We start from the raw sequence: 17,439 nt of genomic DNA, 5'->3' as shown, positions 1-17,439 counted from the left end.
AGGTTTGAATCCACCAGCTGTTCCGTGGGACTCCGCGGAAAACCCGCTGGAGGGTCTGCTATGAGTCGGTTTCCCGTTCAATAGCACCCAACGACAGTATGGGAAGTCCCTAGATAATACAGTTAACAGGTTCAGTGTCAAACTGCAAGATTTCAAGTTCAAGTTCACTGAGGGCACCCTGAAAGAAAGGCTTGGCAATGTCCTTCTGAAAGAATCTGCCACTAGAAACCCGAAGGCGGAGAGTGGTGTTATTAACACACACGAGGTCACCACGAGGCAGAGTGGACTTGATGGCAACGGGTTAAATCATGTACCCAGCCTGAGCGCTCTGACCCCTGGGTTTGGGCAAGGCCCCTGGCAGCCCAGCAGGGGCACCCTGGCTCTCACCATTGCTGTCCTTGATGTCCACGGTGGCCTGAGCCTCCAGCAGCAAGGCGATGAGTTCCAGGCTGCCCCCCAAGGCGGCATGGTGAAGCGCTGAGAATCTGGCATGTAGGGGGATCCGGGTGGGAGTGTCAGCGAGCAGCGCCAGCCCCCCAATTCTGAGCCTCCGTGCTCCAGCTCCATCCCCGGGGGCTGGCAGGGTGGGTGACTTGCCCACTGTCGCCTGCCATCCCCGCCCCCGCCCGGCCGGCCAGCCGTGGGAGCGCAGGGCCCGGCATGAAAGAGCCCAGTGTCTGCACTCAGAGGCCTATTTGTCTGTTGGGCACCCCCCCGCCCCCAGCAGGCCCAGGGGAGGGGGCTGTGGGAGCAGAGCCTGAGGGCTTCTACCCTCCAGGGAGAAAAGGGGGCCCAGTGGGAATGTGACCCCAGGAGGCCCCTTGGAGAGGTATCGGGGCGCCTGCCCTGAGCTCAGGGCCAGTCCCACAGGGGCTGGGTTCAGTAGGTAGGCCCCCACCCTCCTACCCTACCTGGGCAGGGCCCAGAGACGTGCGGCAAACATTCTTCAAAGACCAAGCCTGAGAGGGACATATTTTACCTCGGACTCAGGGGTTCTGCCCGCCACCCCGTAACTCCCCCCTCCAGCTCTCAGGAAGTGGGGTCCCACTCACCCATCAGCATCTTGATAGTTGACGTTGAGCCTCTTGGTGGAACCGAGGAGTTCTAGGGGTTCAGGATAGGGGACATCAGTGTGCTATCAAATAATCCTGCTCTTATCTCCACCCTTCTCTGGGTTCTCCCAAATTCTCTCCGCCCAACTGACCTCTCGGGGTGCAGAACAGCACCTGCCCCATGGCCCTCTCCTAGCTCTGGCCCTGTGGCTTCCAGCCTGGCCACTGGTTTGCTCGCTGCCCCAGGCCCAGCTTGCTTATAGACCCAAAGGGGGCGGGAGGGGCTGGCATGTCGTGCTTGGGCCAGATGGGCCCACGGAGCACATGGTTGGCATTCCTGCCTGGACGGGCCAGAGAGGGAGCTCCATTGTGTCTCCAGGCAGAGGAGGGGCGGCCCCAGAGAAAGGAGAGGGGACACTAGGTGTTTAAGAGAAGATGGACAATCAATGCCAGGGCTACAGCCAAGGGCACCAGGTGGGTTGGGGCACATCACTGAATGGAAAAGGCAGCAGCAGACAGACAGACCTCCACCCAATCCTGGCTCAGCCGTGTGATCAAAGACCAATCACTTAACATCTCAAGCTTTATGCCTTCATCTGTAAAGTGGGGTGATCACAGTGCCTGCCTCAGATGGGTCGGAAATATAGGAACTATTACTAGACAGCATGCAAAAGACAGGGGTTGTTACCACGGAAAGGAACTGCATGTTGTGCTGCTAACCAAAAGGTCAGTGGTTCAAATCCAACAGCTACTCTTTCAGAGAAAGACGAGCTATCTATTCTGGTAAAGATTTACAGTCTCAGAAACCCAACGGTGAGACACTAGTGGTCAAAAGTCACTGGAAGGGAGTGGGCTGTCGCCTGTTAGTGCCTGGGTGGGACAGTGTGTACCTGGCTGCTAAGTGCTGGCTTAGGGGTCTGAACCGACTCAGTGGTACCAAGGAAGAAAGGCCTGGCTATCTGTTTCCATAAAGACTGAGACACTCCTGTGTAGCACACGAGGTCACCACGAGTTGGAATCAACCTGGCTTCAAGGGCTCAGATCCGGTTTTTATCACCATTACGCACTCCTCATTCATTAGCCATTATTGTCCACGTGTCCCCCACTGGCCCTAGACCCCTGAGCTATCTCAGGCTGCCCTGGGTAAGTGCTAACGACCCCCACGGCTCCAAGCTGAGATACCTGCACCCTGGGCAAGGGGCAGACACAGCCAGGGGCATGGCAGGAGCCCCTCTCACTACAGGTCGAAGGTGTGGGAGGGTGGCGGGGAGACAGCCCTTGAGGAGTGTGGGGAAGGGCCATCCCAGGCAGTCCTGGCTTCTCTCAGAGCCCACCTCTGCCGGGAAGGAGGAGGTCTGGCTCGCCCCAGGCCAGGCAGAGTGCCAAGCATACTGGTCCAGGCCTGCCCCCCGGCCCTGGTGGGCCCCCGAATGCCCCAGCAGCCTGGGCAAGACAGGGCCTCATTCCAGCAGGGCGGGGCCAGGCCCAGAGAGACCACGGGTGGGAGGGAAGAGACAGCTCTGCTCAGGGCTGAGGGCGCCACGTTCCTCCAGAAAGGTAAACACAGAGCCAGCAGTGACAGGAGCAGGGAGGCTGGGCTGGGGTGTGGGCCTCTCAGCCCTCCAGGGACCCACTCAGGACAGTGGGAGTAACGGGGGCTTGGAGGCAGGCTGTGCCTCTAGCTGGCCGGCCGTCACCTTGGCCAGCCCCGGCACCTCTGGGAGCTTCAGTGAAGGTCATCAGGGAAGAAATAAAGCCCTTCACGCCACCACACCGCCAGCAGCCTGAATGGTCTGGGCCAGGCAGGTCCCTGTCAGGATGGAGCACCTCCAGGGAGGGGCAGGACACTGACAGGAAGGACAGGGACAAGGGCAGGGCAGGCTGGGTGGCTCCAGTCCTGGTCCTTCTAGAACAATGGCCGGAAAGGCAGTCCCCAGAGAGGCTGGGTGACTTGTTGGGGACCTTGGTGGAGGGCGGACGGGCTGGGTTCCTGGCAGTGGCTCCAGGCACTTCCTCTGCAGCAAAACGGTCTTCCCTAGCTTGGAGGGGAGGCGGGGAGGTGGACGGGTCACTCCTCATTTTGGCCAGGCTGGGAAGCGGACGTGAGCTCAGCCGGTCACCCCCAGCCCACTCCATTTCCTTTGGCCAGAGGACAGTTGACAGGCGGTGGAGGAGAGCAGAGCTTGGGCAACTGTACCCTCCCCTTCCAGTCACCTGCTCCCTGTGATGGCTTGGTGAAGGGATCACAGGGGTGCTGGTACCCAGGGACCAGATAGCTAACTGGCCCAGGGAGACCCTTGTGCCTCCTCTTTGGACATACAGAAAGTTCTAGGAGAGAGGGAAGTCTGAGACCTGCCTTCAGGAAGTTTCTCTGCCTTCTACGGCATGGAGCAGGAGTCCCCAGTTCCGTTTCTGAGAACTGCTTTAGAACCACCCAGAACTTTCTAAAGTGCAGAACCTCGGGCTCTCCTGGTACATCCTCACATTAAGGGGATGTCCAACACTTCTGCCTCTTCAGGTCCAGCCCTGGCTGCTTCTCACAGGTAGATGAGTAGGGAATCACAAACGAGGTCACAGGCTTGTCGGACGTGGCACGTGTGTGAATTCAGGGAAGCCGCTAACCCTCTCTGAGAGAATCAGTTTCCTCGTTTGTGAAATAATATAGAAACACCTCTCTCACAGAGAGTCCCCGGCTGCCTTCAGAATGAAAGGCTGCAGGTTTGAGTCCACCCAGAGGTAGCTAGGAAGAAAGGCCTGGTGACCTACTTCTGAAAACCCAGCCGCTAAGAGGAAACCCTGTGGAGTGCCATTCTGCTCTGAGCCACACGGGGTCACCAGGAGTCAAGGCTGCGCAGGGGACCAGTTGTTGTTGTGTGCCATCGAGTCAGCTGGAACCGAGAGACGAGGCGGAGCAGGAGTGGCCAACAGGCTTTCAGAGGCTGTCCGTCTTTACGGAAGCCGACTGCCAGGCCTTGTTCCTATCGTGCAGCTGGTGGATTCGAACCACCAACCTTCTGGCTAGTAGCTGCACGCTTAACCACCGCACCACCAGTTCCTTTTGCCAACCATCATAAGGTTTGTAAACGTCACCCATGATCTCACAGTCGTCACCAGCTTCCCTGACTGCTCAGAGGTCTGGGAGGGGAGGCATGGAGACACCTCCAGGGCCATCCACTCTGTAGTCCTCTGCACGGTGAAATCTCCCTAGGGGCAGTGGCACTGGACCTCTTTCTCCACGCAGTTGTCAAAGGTCAGAGAGAAACTTCTTGGAGCTGAGGGACCTTGCTCAGGTTCCCACTTCCATCTGCACACCCCACCTGCCTGCCCTCCGAGGGCCTCACTCTGAGCCCCAGGGCTGTAAAGGCACTAACCTGGGCCAGCTGGGCAGGTGGCCAAAAACAGCCTGGGAGAGGAGGGGAGTCGCTCCCACTCAGGCCTGCAGGGCCCTCCTGGGGCCACAGAGCACCTTCCCTCCCGCAGCTCACCCTGCACCCTCCCCCCTGGGCCCAGAGACCACCCCCCTGGTCTCCAGAGCTGCATGCACGTGGGCGCACACACGTGTGTGCTCAGCTCCCAACACATTCCAGGCTCCCACCTGGAAAATCCTTCCTTCTAGCAACTTGCACCCCCAGATGTGGGTGAGGACAAGCATACATCATCAGGTAGTCTGGGGACACCTTCCATGCACAGAGCTGGAGCCCCAGGATCCTGGGGAAGACACCTCCCCAAAGTCGAGAAGACGCCTCCCCTCCCCAGGCCTTGGTCAGGTCACAGATGCCACAGGCACCTCCTCGTGTGAGCTAGGAACTCAGGTGATACATCTGGTGACCTCCAGGAATGACCCAGCTGCCCCCGGAGCATAGCTGTCTGCCCCCATCTGCCCCCGGCGTCTCCACAGAGAGACTTAAAGGAGGGGACTCCGATATGACCCCTACAAACCAGTCAGGATAGAGTTCCAGGCTGTGGAGAAGCCTCCAGAAAATCAGCGATCACCCCTTACCTCCCAGGGACTCAGCCGAGAGAGCAGAGGGAAAGGGGTTAGCGAGGGGTTAGGCAGGTCTCTACTTTTCTTTAAAGAGACGTCTTCCTAAGTTAAGACTTCAGTGTTCAGTGCAAATAGTGTGTGTGTGTGTGTGTGAGTGTGAGAGAGAGAGAGAGAGCGAGAGCGCACGACCGTGTTCTCCCAGTCTCTCCCAACACACTGCCAGGTTCCCTGCAGCTCCAAGAACACATTTTAAGAAGCACCTGATAGAAGCAACTCCACAAGAGTAAATCACTGCTGTCCACTTTGCCAATGATTAGAACAAGAGCCTGACGCACAATAAACATGTGGTAAGAATCTGAATGAAAGTGCTTCAGCGGTCTCAGTGTACAGGTGTGGAAAGGGAAGATCAGAGAGATTAAGTGATTTGCCTAAGGACACACAGGAAAAAGACTCCACTTCCGTGCTCACTCTCCCACTCAAAGGCACTTTCTTTTTCTAGAGGCAAAAAAGCCCTTCCACCCCAAATCTCAGGATCACTGTCACCACCACCCCCCAGACCTCTCCGCAAAATATTCAAGGACATGTCTCAGTGGACGGTCACACACACACCCCTGTCCGGTACTCACTAGTCTTGGCAGCTTTGACCTTAGCCACTAACTTCTGCACACCGGTCACATCCCCATTCTTGACGGCAAGGATCAAGTCTTGTTCACGACCCATCCTGGCCCCTGGGCAGGGCTCCGGGTTCAGAGGTCGGAGGTAGCGGAGGTAGTGCAAGCTGAGGAGTCAGGGTGCCATGTAGCCCGGGTCCCTGGAGGGCCAGGCGCCCAGGGGTGCTGCTGGTGGCCGAGGCAGTGGGCTCCTCGTCAGGCAGGGCTGATGCTCACTCAAGCCGTTTTCTCAAGGTGCTCTGAGAGCCACCAGCGAGCCACCACCACAGGCTGGAAAGCTGATCTCGGAGGGGGTGGAGGCTGCGTGGAAATCCGGACGGATATCAGCTTGCAGCTTCCGACGGCCCTGGGACAGGCTGGGACTGGGCTCTCCACTCTGCCCGGCTTGGCTCGAAGCACCAGTGCCCACCCAGAGAGCAGCCAGCATTCCCTTGGGCCTCGGGGGGCAGTGGAGGACCCGTCCCAGCGTCTGGCAGAGGACGCACAGCCTGCAAAGGGTCCCAGAAGTAGGCTTAGGTGGTGAGCCAGAACTCCAGGGAGCCCCCAAACCACCCTGATGGCCCCTCCAAGGGAGAAGAGTGCTACCAGGAGAGGAGAGCATGGAGAGGGTAGGTGGTGTGCCGGGAGGGGGAGGCTGAGTCACCTGTGCCCCAGGGGACCTGGCAGCACCTCAACCTTGGGCAGGAGTGTCCTGGCAGCATGGCACTTAGGGGCAGGCCGGGCCAGCAGCCTGTTCTCCACAGCCCGAGGCCCTGACACCCACAGACAACCAGCAACCCAGGAAGTGGGGCCCGGGCGGGTAAGGTTCCAAGACAGGAGTCACTCCCTGTGGAAGGTGTCTGCCCCCAGATGCCTCCCTACCTAAGCCTGGCTTTAATAGCTCAGTGCCCTGGCCCCAGGGTTTTCTGAGTTGAGGGGGTGGCGTGGGGAGCTGATGGCCCCCATTTCGGGTGGAGGGTCAGCCTACTGGACACAGAAGCTTTCCAACACCTGTTGCTGCCCCATTCCTACCCCCATTTGGGGTGAACAGCTGGCTAGAAAGCAGAAACAAGGACTGGGGGTACTGCTGCCAAACGGGGCTGCCTGGACGCCCAAACCTAAATCTCAGGTTCAGAGCAGAAAAGCGGCCATCCAAGGTGGGGAATCTGCTGTCCAGTCCTGCGGCATGAGCGCGCGCAGGCCTGGGGCCCGGGATGGGGACGCCTGGCCCCCCGGAACGTCCGAAGCCCAAAGCAGAGGGGACTGGCCCTCACCGCGCGCGGCGGGCAGCGCCCCCGCCCCCCGGAATGCCCCTCCAGCGCCGCGCGACCCCCCAGCCCAACCCCGTCCAGGCCGCCGGAGGAACAAAGCGGCGGGAAGGATCGGGAGGGCCGAGCGCCGGCGGGATCGGTGCGGGGAGAGGACGGAGAGAGGGGGCGCGCGGAGGACGGAAGGAGCAAGGAGATGGAGGCGCCCGTCGACCCCGCAGGAAAAGTTAGTTTGTGCTCGTCCCCGAGGGCGCTGACCCCCTGCGCGGGGCCCGCAGCCTCACCTCTCGCAGCCGCCTGGCCGGGGTCCGGCTGACCCCCCGCGCGGTCCCCCGCACTCCGGACGGCGGCTCCCACTGTCCCCGGGCCCCTTTCTCCGCGTCCCCTCCTTTTCCAAGGCCGGCTCGGCGCCTCCCGCAGGAAATCCCGCCCCTCCCCCCTCCCGCCGGATCGGGAGCGCAGAGACCCGTCCCGGCCGCGCAGTCGGGCCGTCAATCAGCGCCGCGGGCCCCGCCCCCAGCCGCGCAGGCGACGCCCACTCGCCTGCGGGAACCGGGGCCGGGGGTTGGCTCTGCGCATGCGCTCAGGTGGAGCGGGGCCGGGGGCGTTCCCTCCAAAGGAGTTTCGGTGGCTCTGTCTTGGCTGTCCATCTGGAGCCACCTGAGGATCTAGAGCCTAGACCAGGGCCAAGGTACTGGACAGAAGTAGTGACCTGACATCGTTTGGAAGCCGAAATCTGGGGACTTACTCGGGTAGCCCCCCTTCTTTTCCCCTCGCCCCTCCCGGGACTCCCGCTGCGACCACTCCCCCACCACCGCAGTGCAGGAGTCGCGGAGCCACTGCCGCTGCTCGGAGCAACGGCGCCACCTAGCGGGCGCTGTCGGGGCTGCTCACAGTGGATAGTGCGGCCACTCACGAAGGGGGTCTTCTGAAGGACTAGGGTGCGTGTCAGCACCATCGTAGGCCGGACAGCGCCTCCCACTCCTAGAGCTCGAGACCCCCGGCTTCCGAGCCCTTCGGTTAAGGACCCTGATTCATGGACAAAGTAAGCATGGGCTTACTTGTGCGTGTTTACAGTGCTGAACAGAAAGCCAAGGGAAATTGCTCACTGCAGATTAATAAAACAAGCAGACTCTTCCAGGCACACACACACTCACTCACTCTTTTTGAAAAGAACCTTTTATCATACTGGGAAGGTGCTGCGTGTGTGGGAAGGAGACAGATAACAGCAAAACCTAGAAGCAGAATCTCGCCCCCACTCCTGCTTTGAAGCAGAATCTTTGATGTGGAGAAGAAATGAGAAATTGCTCACTGCAGATTAATAAATAAACACAAGTTAGCTCTTATTGGGTAATCTGACCCCTGCCCTGAAGAACTCCGAACCTTTACTGACCGCACCTGATAGCCACGTGGCCTTCAGTTTGGAATTCCAGGACCTATTACTCTCGCTCCCTTCTTTCCTCCAGGGACGTATTTGATTATAAACACTCCTCGAGTCAATTCTGACTCATAGTAACCTCATATGATAACGTAGCAATGTCCCATAAGTTTTCCTGGGCTGTAATATTTATAAAAGTACTTCTGATTAAGTGCTTGGCTGCTGAGAGGTCAGTTTGAACCCACCAGCCGCTTTGCAGGAAACAGTTTTATTATGTCCTGCACCGTCCAGAATATTCCTTACAAAGAGATTGGTTTGGATTTTGAATCTTGACGGAAGCAGATCGCCATGTCTGTCTCTCGAGGAGCTGCTGGCGTGTCCGACCCGATCTCTTAGTTAACAGCCGAGCGTTTTTAACCATTGCTCCACCTCCACCTGCAAGCGCTCCGGTCCGGAAGCGTGAGCACTCGGGTGTGGGTGGCGCTAGGACCCAGAATAACTCGGAAGGCGGAAGCCCTGTCGGTGTCGGCGGGCGCTAGGGCCGGGCGGAGCTCCGGAGGGGGCGGGACCTGGGCGGAGCGCGCGCGCAGCCGCAGATGGCGGCCCGATGGAGCCGGACACGGAGCTCTCGGACGTGGAGGTTCCCGCGGGGCGCGTACTCAGGTGTGAGCGGCCGAGACGGGCCGGGGGGCCGGGGATCCCATGGGATCCCGGGGCGCGCGGGGAGCCCGGGGCGCGCGGCCGGAGCGGACGGCGCTGACCCCTGTTTCCCCCGCCCAGCGCCCACGAACTGTTCGCCGCCCGCGCGCGGCCGCAGAAGCTGCCCCAGCGCTCGCATGGCCCCAAGGACTTCCTCCCCGACGGCTCGGAGGCCCAGGCGGAGCGGCTGCGCCGGTGCCGCGAGGAGCTCTGGCAGCTGCTGGCGGAGGAGCGCGTGGAGCGCCTGTGAGCGCGGGGCTGGCCGGGCGTGGGCGCGGGGCTGGCGGGCGCGGCGACCCTCGGGGGCACTGAGACCACCTGTCCGCACCTGTCGCCAGGGGCAGCTTGGTGACCGCCGAGTGGAGGCCGGAAGAAGGCTTCGTGGAGTTGAAGTCCCCGGCGGTGAGCTGGGGCGCTGGGGACAGGGGACCCGCCTTCTCGGCGCTGTTGGCCCCCCTCGGTGACTCGTCCTTTTGGTCCCACGCAGGGTAAATTCTGGCAGACCATGGGCTTCTCCGAGCAGGGCCGGCAACGGCTTCACCCCGAAGAGGCCTTGTATCTGCTGGAGTGTGTGAGTGGGGTCCCGGGGGCGGGGGGCGGGGAAGGAACCCAGAGGACCGGGTACTGGGGGAATGCTTACACATCGGAGTTTCTTGTAATCTGGTGTCTGGAGCTGGAGACAAATAACCGTGCACGGAACAGGGGTTCGGTCCAGAGGAGCCCCGCGGGCGTCCTTCCCCTGGGTCGGTGCAGTGATGCTGCGGGGGGGGGGGGGGGGGGGGGGGGGGGGGGGGGGGGGACGTAGTCACCAGGAAGCTGCCCCATTTGGTGTGTCGCTGCAGACCGTGCCCTCCTGGGCCATTTACAGCCAATATGTTTAAACTCTATGGATTTAGTGCATGTGAGTGTCTGCAAGTGAAAGTTTCATGCTGAGCTGTTGCACCCCGCTTCCAGGGCTCTATCCAGCTTTTCCACCAAGACCTGCCATTGTCTGTCCAGGAGGCCTACCAGCTGCTGCTGTCTGAAGACACAGTGACTTTCCTGCAGTACCAGGTATCTGCCACCCTCACCAGGCACAAGACCAATCATGTGTTTAGTCATTGAGGTGCTACAGGTGCAGGGAGCAGACTGAGGTGCTGGGGCTGCAGGACAAGAGTCCTACTTTCAGGTTGCTTACATGCCAGTGGTGATGACTGGGCGATGATTAAGAAAACAAGTACAGAAACGAATGACTTGACAGAGTGTTGAGTGTGACATAGCAGATGAAGTTTCTGGGGACAGGATGGAGTCTGAAAGATGTGGTTTTCAAGTTGGAAGTCAGACAGGAATATTGAGAAGCTAGTATGGAGTAGGGAGCTCTGATGGCCTAGTGGGTAAGAAGTTGGCTCTGCCAACCTTGCCCAGGTAGTTGAAATCCACCTGCTGCTGCGTGGGAGAAAGACAGTCTCCCCCTGTGTAATTCACAGTCTCGGAAAACCCGCTCTTAGGGTCAACTGTGGGTTCGTTCTGACTTGACAGCAACAAGTTTGTGGTGCTTTTAGTGTATGGAGTGAGACCTGCCAGGAAGGTGCCAGGTGTACAGAGATTTTGGGGACAGGACTCTGGGAAGAAGGATCCTGAGACAAGATAAATTGGGGCGAGGAGAAGGCCATGGTGGCTGGTACAGGGACCGTGCACGGTGAGGGTGTCATGGGGTCAGTTGCATGCATACGACTGAAACGTAGGGCAGAGCAAGGCATAATATGTGTTGTTGTGGTGTTGTTATGTGCCGTTGAGTTGCTTGCGACTCGTAACGACCCTATGTACAACAGCCCTAAACTTGACTCTGTTTTATGCCAATTGCACTGTCTCTGACACACCCATCCTGATTACCCCAGTCACTGAATCAATCCACCTCATAGAGGGCTTTCCCCTCCTGCGCTGTCCCTCCACCCTGCCAAGCATGATGTCCTTCTCCAAGGACCTGTCTCTCCTCACAACATGTCCAAAGTATGTTAGACGGAGCCTCAGAATCCTTGCCTCCAAGGAGCTTCCCGGTTTAACCCTCTCCAGGACGAATCTGTTTGTTTTCCTAGCAGTCCATGGTATTCTTAATACTCTTCTCCAGCACCACAGCTCAAAGGCATCAATTCTCCTTCTATCCTCCTTGGTCATTGTCCAACTCTCTGATGCATAACAAGTGATTGTGAAGACTATGGCCTGTATCAAACGCACCTTAGTCTCCAGAGAGACACCATTGCTCTTCAGCACTTTGGAGAGGTCCCTAACAGCAGACTTTCCCATGGCAATGCACCTTTTAATTTCCTGGCTACTGCTGCCAAGAGTGTTGACTGTGGAGCCAAGCAAACTAAAGCTGTGTACAATCTCAGTCTCTTCCATCCATCCTGATGCTGCCAAATGGTGAAAATCTTTGTCTTCTTGATATTGAGCCTCAATCCGTATTGGAGGCTGCAGTCCGCATAATATGTGGAGTTCTTTAAAACTACTAGTTGAAAGGGAGCTCTGGTGGCCTAGTGGCAAGAAGCTGCACTGCAATCCCACAGGTATGCAATTTGAATCCACCAGATTCTCTGCTGAAGAAGGAGGGATAATCTCCTTCTGTACCCTTCAGATCCAATTTGATGGTACACACACACAAAAATAATAAAATTTAAAAAATCAACCAAAAAAAAACCTCTACCAGTTGATAGCGCGGGCACTCTGGAGGCCTGGGTTGGAGACCTGAGGAGGTGGGGAGATGGCTGATGGGCCAGAAAGAGACAGGAGTGTCTGGTGAAATAGAAAAACCAGGAGAAGTGGTGGCATAGAAGCCAGTAGAAGGTCTTTGGGGAGAAAGTGATCAGTTTTGTTAAAGGCTGCTTGTGGTTTAAGCAAGATGGGAGTCCTTGGATGTGTCCCTCTGATATGGATGCAGGGACACAAGAACGAAAATGTGTCTGAAACCCAGAGACCACTCTTCCATGTCTGGAAGTGGGAGGAATCCCCCCGCTGTCAGATAGGACATGTTTATTTTTCTGTTCTGCTGCCGTCAGCTTTAAAGGCAAACTGAAATGTCATTCGTGTCCAGTGTAATGGGAGCTAGGTGGGAATTCAGAGCTGGAGACTCTGCTTTTGAGCATGTGTTCATAATGGCGCGTGGGTGACCCAGTACCAAAGTTGGGATCTATGTGGGACCGGACGGGTGGGTGAGGGGCCTGGAGCAACAGTCTAGTGTCTTCAAGAGGCCACGTCTGACAAGAGTCTCTTCTTTATTTCGAGGTCTTCAGCCACCTGAAGAGGCTGGGCTATGTGGTTCGACGATTCCAGCCAAGGTAAACCCCTATCATCTTCCCTTCTGTGGCCACTCCCTACTGTAATCCTTGGCTGGCGCCCTGGAAACTTCCCTAGACTTGGGTTGGCCTCTGCTAGAAGACTCAGGCTCATTTCATTGTCTCCTGGGTTATCACACTGGGGCACATCTTCATCCAGCTCACCAGCACTGTTGGAGCACCTGCAGTCCTGGGGGCACTGGGCACAGGGCCCAGCACTTAAGTGTGGGTCCGGTCAGGAACAGGACTCTGGGGAGTCTACAGTTGAGCTGGTCTTTACACTTCTTGTGCTAGGCAGATGTTCTTCCCGTCTAGGGGCCTGAGCGGTCATTCCCTAGTAATCACCTGTTGCTGGGAGACACAGAGACCTTCAGACTTCAGCCTCTAGAAGGTCTACAGCCTCTGCAGCTTCACGGTCACAAAGCTCTACAACAGTCACATCCTCTCATTTCTGAAAGCAGAATATGCCCCGTGGAGATAACCATGTCCACAGCAAGTCCCCGGGAGAATCTTCATTCATTCGTTCATCTCTTGAACGCTTGTAGCGTGCCAGGCCTTGTGGGTAGGAGCTGGGGACACAGCAGACCACAAAACTCTGCCCCCCAGAGCATCCATTTAATGGGGAGCTTACACAAAACAGCTTCACTTTGCAAAATCAATGAACTGGACACAATGCAGGCGTCTAACTGTGGAGGCATGGTCCCGGAAATGCAAGTTTATCCCTTGAGCGGCTCTGCTGGATAGAACTTTTTGTGATGATGAGAGCATTCTCCATTTATGCCACCCCATATACGTGCTGTAGATAACTGGGAAACTGCATGTTTAACCTCCTTTCAGTTTTAAATTTTAACTCTAATCGCTTCTCGGCTTTTTGGCTAAGATCAAGTGTAAATTTTAACTCTAGCTGCCACTTTGTGGCCAGTCAGTGCCACAGTGAGCAGCACAGTCCTAGAGCCACAGACGGGCCAGAGAAGAATGCAGTACGAGGATCAGGGCCAGTGAATGGGGCGGGGAACACGACACAGCAGCTCCCTGGGGGACACAGGTGTTCACAGTGGAAAGGTTGATGGTTCAGACCCACCCAGGGGCACCTTGGAAGACCTGGAGCTCTCTGTTCCTGAAAGGCCACGGCATAGCGTTCTCTGTGCCTGTACCTGCATTTCTTGCTGGTTCTGCAAACCCATCGCTGTTGAGTCATTGTGGACTCACAGAGGAGTCCTAATTCTCATAATGTCCCTGTGACCACCTTCAGTGCGTCTCTGCCTTGTTCCCCACATTCTGTGGGGAGCACCAGGCAGAGAGAACGTGGTCCCTTCCCCGCAGTTCCGTCCCGTCCCCTTACGAGAGGCAGCTGAACCTGGATGGTAGCAGCCAGCCCCTGGAGGATCGGAAGAGGAGGAGGAGGAAGAGCTCTAGGTCTTGGTAATGCTCCTGCCATAGCCCCCTGAGGGTTGGGGTGCTGGTGTCTGTACCCTCAACACGTTTGACAGCTCCTGCGATGGCTGGCACTGCCCTCCCTGAGTGCATGGTGGGGTGAACAGTGCGGCGACCCGGGTGCACAGCTGATGCTCATTTTGCCTTGGTTCATCCCTCAGTCCTACTCCTAAGAAGCCCAAGACCCTGGAGAGCCCCCTGCAGGGGGTGAACGGGACAGCTGAGAACCAGGCAGCAGAGAGTCCTCCTCCCTGCAGCCAGGGCAGCCAAAGCCCAGCGGAGAGAGCCCCGGAGTCAAGCCCCAGGAGGGACCCAGAGCTGCTGGGGGCCCCGGAGCTCAGGCCTGACCTGACCAGGGATGGGGTAGGGTCCAGCCTGGAGAGCAGCAACGTAGAGAACGGGGTCACAGGGCCTCGTAAGCCGCGCTGGGACTTTGAGCAGATCTGCTTCCCCAACATGGCTTCCGACAGCCGCCACACCCACCTGTCTGCCCCAGCCCCAGAACTGCTCCCAGCCAACGTCCTTGGGCGAGAGACAGACGCCATGTCCTGGTGCCAGAAGCTGAACCAGCGGAAGGAGAAGCTGTCCCGGCGGGAGCAACAGGCCAGGGCCTGGAACTTGCGGGAAGACATCAATGCAGACCCCGAGGTGCAGCGCTGTTCCACCTGGCAGGAGTATAAAGAGCTGCTGCAGACACGCCACCTGAGGAAGAGCCAGAGCCACCCCCCACACCTGTGGGACCAGCCTGTCACCCCCTTGCTGAACCCCGGCCAGGCGGACTCTCTAGGTACCTGCCACTGGCACCTGAGTGCCACAAGACTGGAAGGGGTGTGCTTTGAGCAGGGTTGTGGGAGGACAGGGTCCAGCAGGCGCCCCAGATAGGGACATTAGAGGTGGCTGACCTGTGGCTGGAAGAGGTACGGAGAGATACGAACCACAGCCCATCCTTAGTCATGAGTGAGATGCATACCATGGCTTTGCTCACAGCCAGCTGTGACTCCTTGTCCCCAGAGGTACCATTTTGGCCAAATAAAGAGCTTCTTTTCTGTTGATGTAGCTAATAGAGCAAGAGAAGTGTTAACAGACTGGAACAGTTTAAGATCTTACTAGTCTGGTGGTGCTTGTGTGCCATCCTATGTTCAGCAGCTCCGAAACCCGCCTTGTCCTGAGCCAGTCCCACTGACTGACACCCCCACCCCCATTACCCCAGTCACTGTGTCACTGAAAGTGAGATTACTGTGTCACTGAGTTGAGTCTTGCCAGGTTAAATAAAGGCATCCTGTGATGCTTTTTACTAGATCTGGTGACTGGGGAGTTCTGGTGACTTGTCCAAGGGGAGTTTCCCTGCTAACCAAAGGCCACACCTCTCTGTTGCAGTCTACCAGCAGCTCTGTTGATTGCATGTTGATGAGCACGATTCATATTTACATGAAATTTACAGTCTTGGAAAGCCCCTGGAGGTTGAGCTCTGAGCTCCCACTGACAGCATGAATGAGAAACCTGGCAATCTTAAACGAGCTGCAGATTCCAAGACGTCTAGGGGAAAAAACGTCTGTAGATGGTTGACTTGGACAAACCCTTGTTTTCACTGTTGCAGCCACGGTCCTGGAGCAGATCTCGGTGCTGCAGACGACACACCTGGCTGACGGAGGGGACCAGTGAGTTTCCTCATGGAAGGGTGCTCATCGTCCTGATGGAAGTGTGATGACTCGGAACCCACAGGGCGGCTTCATGTCTCTCTAGGAGAGGGAGGAACACTAGACTAGGGCTGGCTTCTTCTCAGGGGTTCTGAATAGGGCAGCTCACTTCCCTATACCGCACAATGGCTTTTTCCATCCAGGACTTCAGACCTTTGTACTTTGGGGGGCTGGAGGAGGGGAAAGGTGAGGAGGACCCCTCATTTCCTGAGGTTTCTCACTCTGTCCTCAGGCTGCTGGAAAAGTCTGGGGGCTTGGAGATCAGCTTCGATGTTTACCAGGCCAACGCCGTGGCCACTTTCCGCAAGAACAACCCTGGCAAGCCCTGCGCACGGATGTGCATCAGCGGGTACGAGGCCAGGGAGCGCAGGCCACTGACCAGTTCTCTCTGAAGCCATGTGCCTCTTTACCACCAGCCCTTGCCCCCACTGTGCCAGGCCAAGGGGAACCTGTGGGCCCAAGAAGTCGTGAGACCACGCAGTAGTCAGTGCCCCAAACCCTACTGACCGTTGCGCAGATTCTGACTCATAGAGGCCCTTAGGACAGAATAGAATTTCTTGCCAGAACCTGGGTTTTCCAGTTCTTCACTTTTTACCCCTGGGGTTTTCCACTTCAATTCTGGGCCCTCCTAAAAGGGATGAGAAGCAAGATTTGCAGGCAGAGAACTCCCCTCTTCTGAGCACTTCTCAGCCATGCCCCCAGCGAGAAGGACAGGTCTGGGTCCAGCATTCTTGTATCCCTGAATCCTGCCTTACACCCCCTTCCCTACAGCCTCAGAGGGCTGATGGATGATGGTGCCAAAGTCTCAGGCTAATCCTTCTCCCTGCAGATTTGACGAGCCAGTCCCAGACCTCTGCACCCTCAAGCGGTTGTCCTACCAGAGTGGGAATGTCCCCCTCGTCTTTGCACTGGTGGACCACGGGGATATCTCCTTCTACAGCTTCCGGGACTTCACACTGCCCAGGGACCTGGGGCACTGACTCAGGGACAGGCTGCGCACCTGGACTGTCTGCTCTCAGGGACTGGCTGAGCATCCTTCGCCTGGACTCACGGGGCCCAGTCTGCACCCAGGCCCTGGCAGCTGCTGCAGGAGAACAAAGCCATGCCCCTTGCCTGGCCACGCAGTGCTTCCATGCTCCAAGCCTGAGGTTGCTGCCTTGCAGTGAACCCTCTTGGAACTCAGGACTAGATTTCAGAGACCCAGTGAGGTGGGGCAGAGGAGAGGACTCTGTGCCTTTAAACGAGAGGGTGCCTGCTTCATGCGATAAAACCAAAGCCATTAAAAAGTTCTCCCTGCTGGATAGGCTTCCAGGAGCCAAAGTGTTTCTTCCACCGCCAGGGCAGCTTGAGAGGGAGGGCAGCCAGCGGGTGGCCGGAGCGGATCAGCGCATGGGAGGTCACAGACTGGGTTTTGAAGGGCAGTCGGAGGACTGAGGCTCGGGGTCCGCCGCGTGGGGATAGGCAGGTGGCCGTGGTACTGACGCTGGAGCCCCAGTCACTGTGGGATGGGGTACAGGAGGGCTTCCCGCCTCTTCACTCCCGCTTCTACAGTCGGATCCCGCCTTCATGGTGTTAAGAACTCTGGCCGCTGCCCCTTGGAGGGCCCCGGAGTCCCGCTGGTATCCACAACCAACCGGAGGAACTTGTAGGGTCCTCATGGGAGGCGACCCCATCCCCACCCCACCCCGGTCTCGGAGCCGGCCCTGCATCCGCCGGTCCCGCTTTGATCGGGCTTGACCCGCCCTCGACAACGGGGACCACTCCCATCTGGAGTCCGGCCGGGTGGAGGCTCCGGCGCCTACGCGCATTCCGAGAACTGTTTCCTCCTCCGGGAGGCGGCGGCACACGGGGTGCTGTGTTGAGTTCCGCCACGCAGGTACTCGCAGGTGAAGCCGGGGCGGGCCGACGCACCTCATGCATATTCACGAGCCTGGCCCCGGCCCTTCGGGGCCGCTGATTGGCCCGTGT

The 17,439-nt window shown here is 57.9% G+C and overlaps 2 protein-coding genes across 2 annotated transcripts in view; one reads left to right on the top strand and one right to left on the bottom strand.

The window, feature by feature from the left end:
• The window catches only part of CASKIN2 (CASK interacting protein 2), a 13,671-nt gene extending 7,914 nt beyond the window's left edge, over positions 1-5,757 (bottom strand). Inside the window, exons 1-3 of the mRNA XM_006886208.1 lie at positions 5,664-5,757; positions 1,053-1,104; positions 388-485 (exon numbers count right to left, since the gene is read on the bottom strand). Of these exons, the coding sequence (XP_006886270.1) occupies positions 388-485; positions 1,053-1,104; positions 5,664-5,757 (244 nt within the window). The remainder of the gene's footprint in view (positions 1-387; positions 486-1,052; positions 1,105-5,663) is intronic.
• Positions 5,758-8,940: 3,183 nt separating this feature from the next.
• On the top strand, positions 8,941-16,451 carry TSEN54 (TSEN54 tRNA splicing endonuclease subunit). The gene is made up of 11 exons (XM_006886207.1): positions 8,941-8,996; positions 9,114-9,278; positions 9,371-9,434; positions 9,520-9,603; positions 9,987-10,085; positions 12,291-12,343; positions 13,664-13,756; positions 13,936-14,561; positions 15,372-15,432; positions 15,704-15,820; positions 16,301-16,451. Exons 1-11 carry the CDS (start codon positions 8,941-8,943, stop codon positions 16,449-16,451), a joined length of 1,569 nt encoding a protein of 522 aa, XP_006886269.1.
• The last annotated feature ends 988 nt before the right edge of the window (positions 16,452-17,439 follow it).

This window comes from Elephantulus edwardii, unplaced genomic scaffold (assembly GCF_000299155.1).
Source record: "Elephantulus edwardii isolate Elephantulus edwardi_28Jun2011 unplaced genomic scaffold, EleEdw1.0 scaffold00048, whole genome shotgun sequence".
NCBI classification, from domain to species: domain Eukaryota; kingdom Metazoa; phylum Chordata; class Mammalia; order Macroscelidea; family Macroscelididae; genus Elephantulus; species Elephantulus edwardii.
The sequence above is the reverse complement of the archived record's forward strand: the minus strand, read 5'-3'. Positions and strand labels throughout refer to the sequence as shown.